Here is a 1,804-nt window from a genome sequence, read left to right as displayed (position 1 = left end):
GTTGACGTGGTGGGTCATATAGATTTTCACTAAGGGGTTCAAAATATAAAAAAGCGAAAGAGGATTTAACATCTATTACATATACATAAAAAATAATTTTAATCATATATAACCAGTGTTTTTTCCGCCGAAGGGGTTCGGACCGTTCACACTAGAGTTAATAAAACGAAGCAGTCTCTATATTGGGGTTCCATTAATTGTTTATTCTAAATCCAAATCAACTTCTTGTTTGGTTTAGTTAGGGATAAATTAATGAGAAAACACGGCTTCAGTTATCTGGTCCTATCACATATAAGAGCGAAAACTTTACACTGCAAGTGAGTCAGAGTGAGTTAATAACATAAAGAAATCAAAATAAGAAAACAAATAGCGAATTAAGGTACTCAAATTAGAAAATGGTGAGAACTCCTTTTATTGACACTCATGGAATAAAGAGAGGTTCATGGAGTGAAGAAGAAGACAACAAACTGAGAGCTTATGTTGAAAGATTTGGTCATCCCAATTGGCGGCAATTGCCTAAATATGCTGGTAATTAGTACTCCTTTTCAATTTAAGTGATTCACTTTTTCTTCTGACTTAAAAAGAATAATACCTCTTTGGATTTCCAAACTTTCTTCTCATTCATGTTTTGGTTTACTCATGGATTCTCTATATGCTTCTTACTACTACTAGCTTTTAGGAAGAGAATTAAAGTTCTTTAATGTCTTTTTGGATATTTATTTTTCAGGACTAATGAGATGTGGGAAGAGCTGCAGACTGAGATGGATGAATTACTTGAGGCCTGATTTGAAGAAAGGGAAATATAGCCATGAAGAAGAGCAACTCATTATTAAATTACACAACGAGCTTGGAAATAGGTAAGCAGAGGACATTACATCAACTAAACAAAGTTGTAATCATTTTTAAAATACTATGCTCCTGACGTAGTTGTGATTATCAATGTTGCAGATGGTCAGCCATTGCTGCAAAATTACCAGGAAGGTCAGACAACGATGTCAAAAACCATTGGCATGCTCATCTAAAGAAACGCGCGAGATTAACAAATATGACCAATTCATCAAATGTGGAGCAACTTACTGAATCTTCGATGTCTGGATCTCAAAATGAGCAATCTTCTTATAAAGTTTCGGAACATGAAGCAGCTGACTGTAATATTAGAGAGGTGTCAGATTATCCTGTTGACACTTCATGTCCTCTAGAGGTTTCATCAAGTGATTTATATTCCACTTCTAATTCCCATCTAAATGGAATGGCCTGGATGGATGAAGATAATTACATGAGGTCAATGGAACAACTTCCAAATTTAAGTTCATTGGAAACACTTCCACTTCCAGACTCCTTTTCCTGGACAAATCCTATCAACAATTTTCAAACAGAACCCTTTGACCATTTTTGGACCGAGCCCTTTCATAGTTTCTGGACAGAACCTTTCTTTTAAAATATATTCTTATATACCCCAACCTAGCCTTCAAGAAGATTTTGACACATACTACGAAAATTTTGATCGAGAACTTGTGCTGAATTGCAAATTCTGAAATTTTTGCAACTTTCACTAGATTATTCATATTTTGTGTGTACTTATAATTAGGTTTTGCAATTAAATATTCGAGATTGGACTACGTTTGTAATAGAGAAATAAAAATCGATCATCCAGTGTGCTCTTTATAAAGCCAATTTCTCCAATTACGTCTGAAGTAATTTTAGAAAATATGGTATACCTTAGATTTGCAAGCACATAGCTGTTGGTATTTCTAACATAACATCATTAGTTTGACTACAGTACTCTTTAAGAAAACCAGACGCC

The 1,804-nt window shown here is 34.4% G+C and overlaps 1 protein-coding gene across 1 annotated transcript; it reads left to right on the top strand.

Annotated features, from left to right (window-relative positions):
- The first annotated feature begins 349 nt into the window (after positions 1–349).
- Positions 350–1,468, top strand: LOC132618014 (transcription factor MYB14-like). The gene is made up of 3 exons (XM_060333083.1): positions 350–528; positions 728–857; positions 949–1,468. The coding sequence occupies exons 1-3, from the start codon at positions 396–398 to the stop codon at positions 1,436–1,438; spliced, it is 753 nt and encodes a 250-aa protein (XP_060189066.1). The 5' UTR covers positions 350–395; the 3' UTR covers positions 1,439–1,468.
- The last annotated feature ends 336 nt before the right edge of the window (positions 1,469–1,804 follow it).

Source organism: Lycium barbarum, chromosome 11 (genome assembly GCF_019175385.1).
Source record: "Lycium barbarum isolate Lr01 chromosome 11, ASM1917538v2, whole genome shotgun sequence".
Classification (NCBI taxonomy): Eukaryota; Viridiplantae; Streptophyta; class Magnoliopsida; order Solanales; family Solanaceae; genus Lycium; species Lycium barbarum.
This window is presented reverse-complemented; position numbering and strand designations above follow the sequence as displayed.

Bases quoted from the DNA above. Each gene is read 5' to 3' on its own strand.
- LOC132618014 (XM_060333083.1), top strand. From the start codon at position 396: ATGGTGAGAACTCCTTTTATTGACACTCATGGAATAAAGAGAGGTTCA. The intron at 529-727 runs GTAATTAGTACT...TTTATTTTTCAG, and splicing joins GCAATTGCCTAAATATGCTG to GACTAATGAGATGTGGGAAG. The intron at 858-948 runs GTAAGCAGAGGA...TCAATGTTGCAG, and splicing joins CACAACGAGCTTGGAAATAG to ATGGTCAGCCATTGCTGCAA.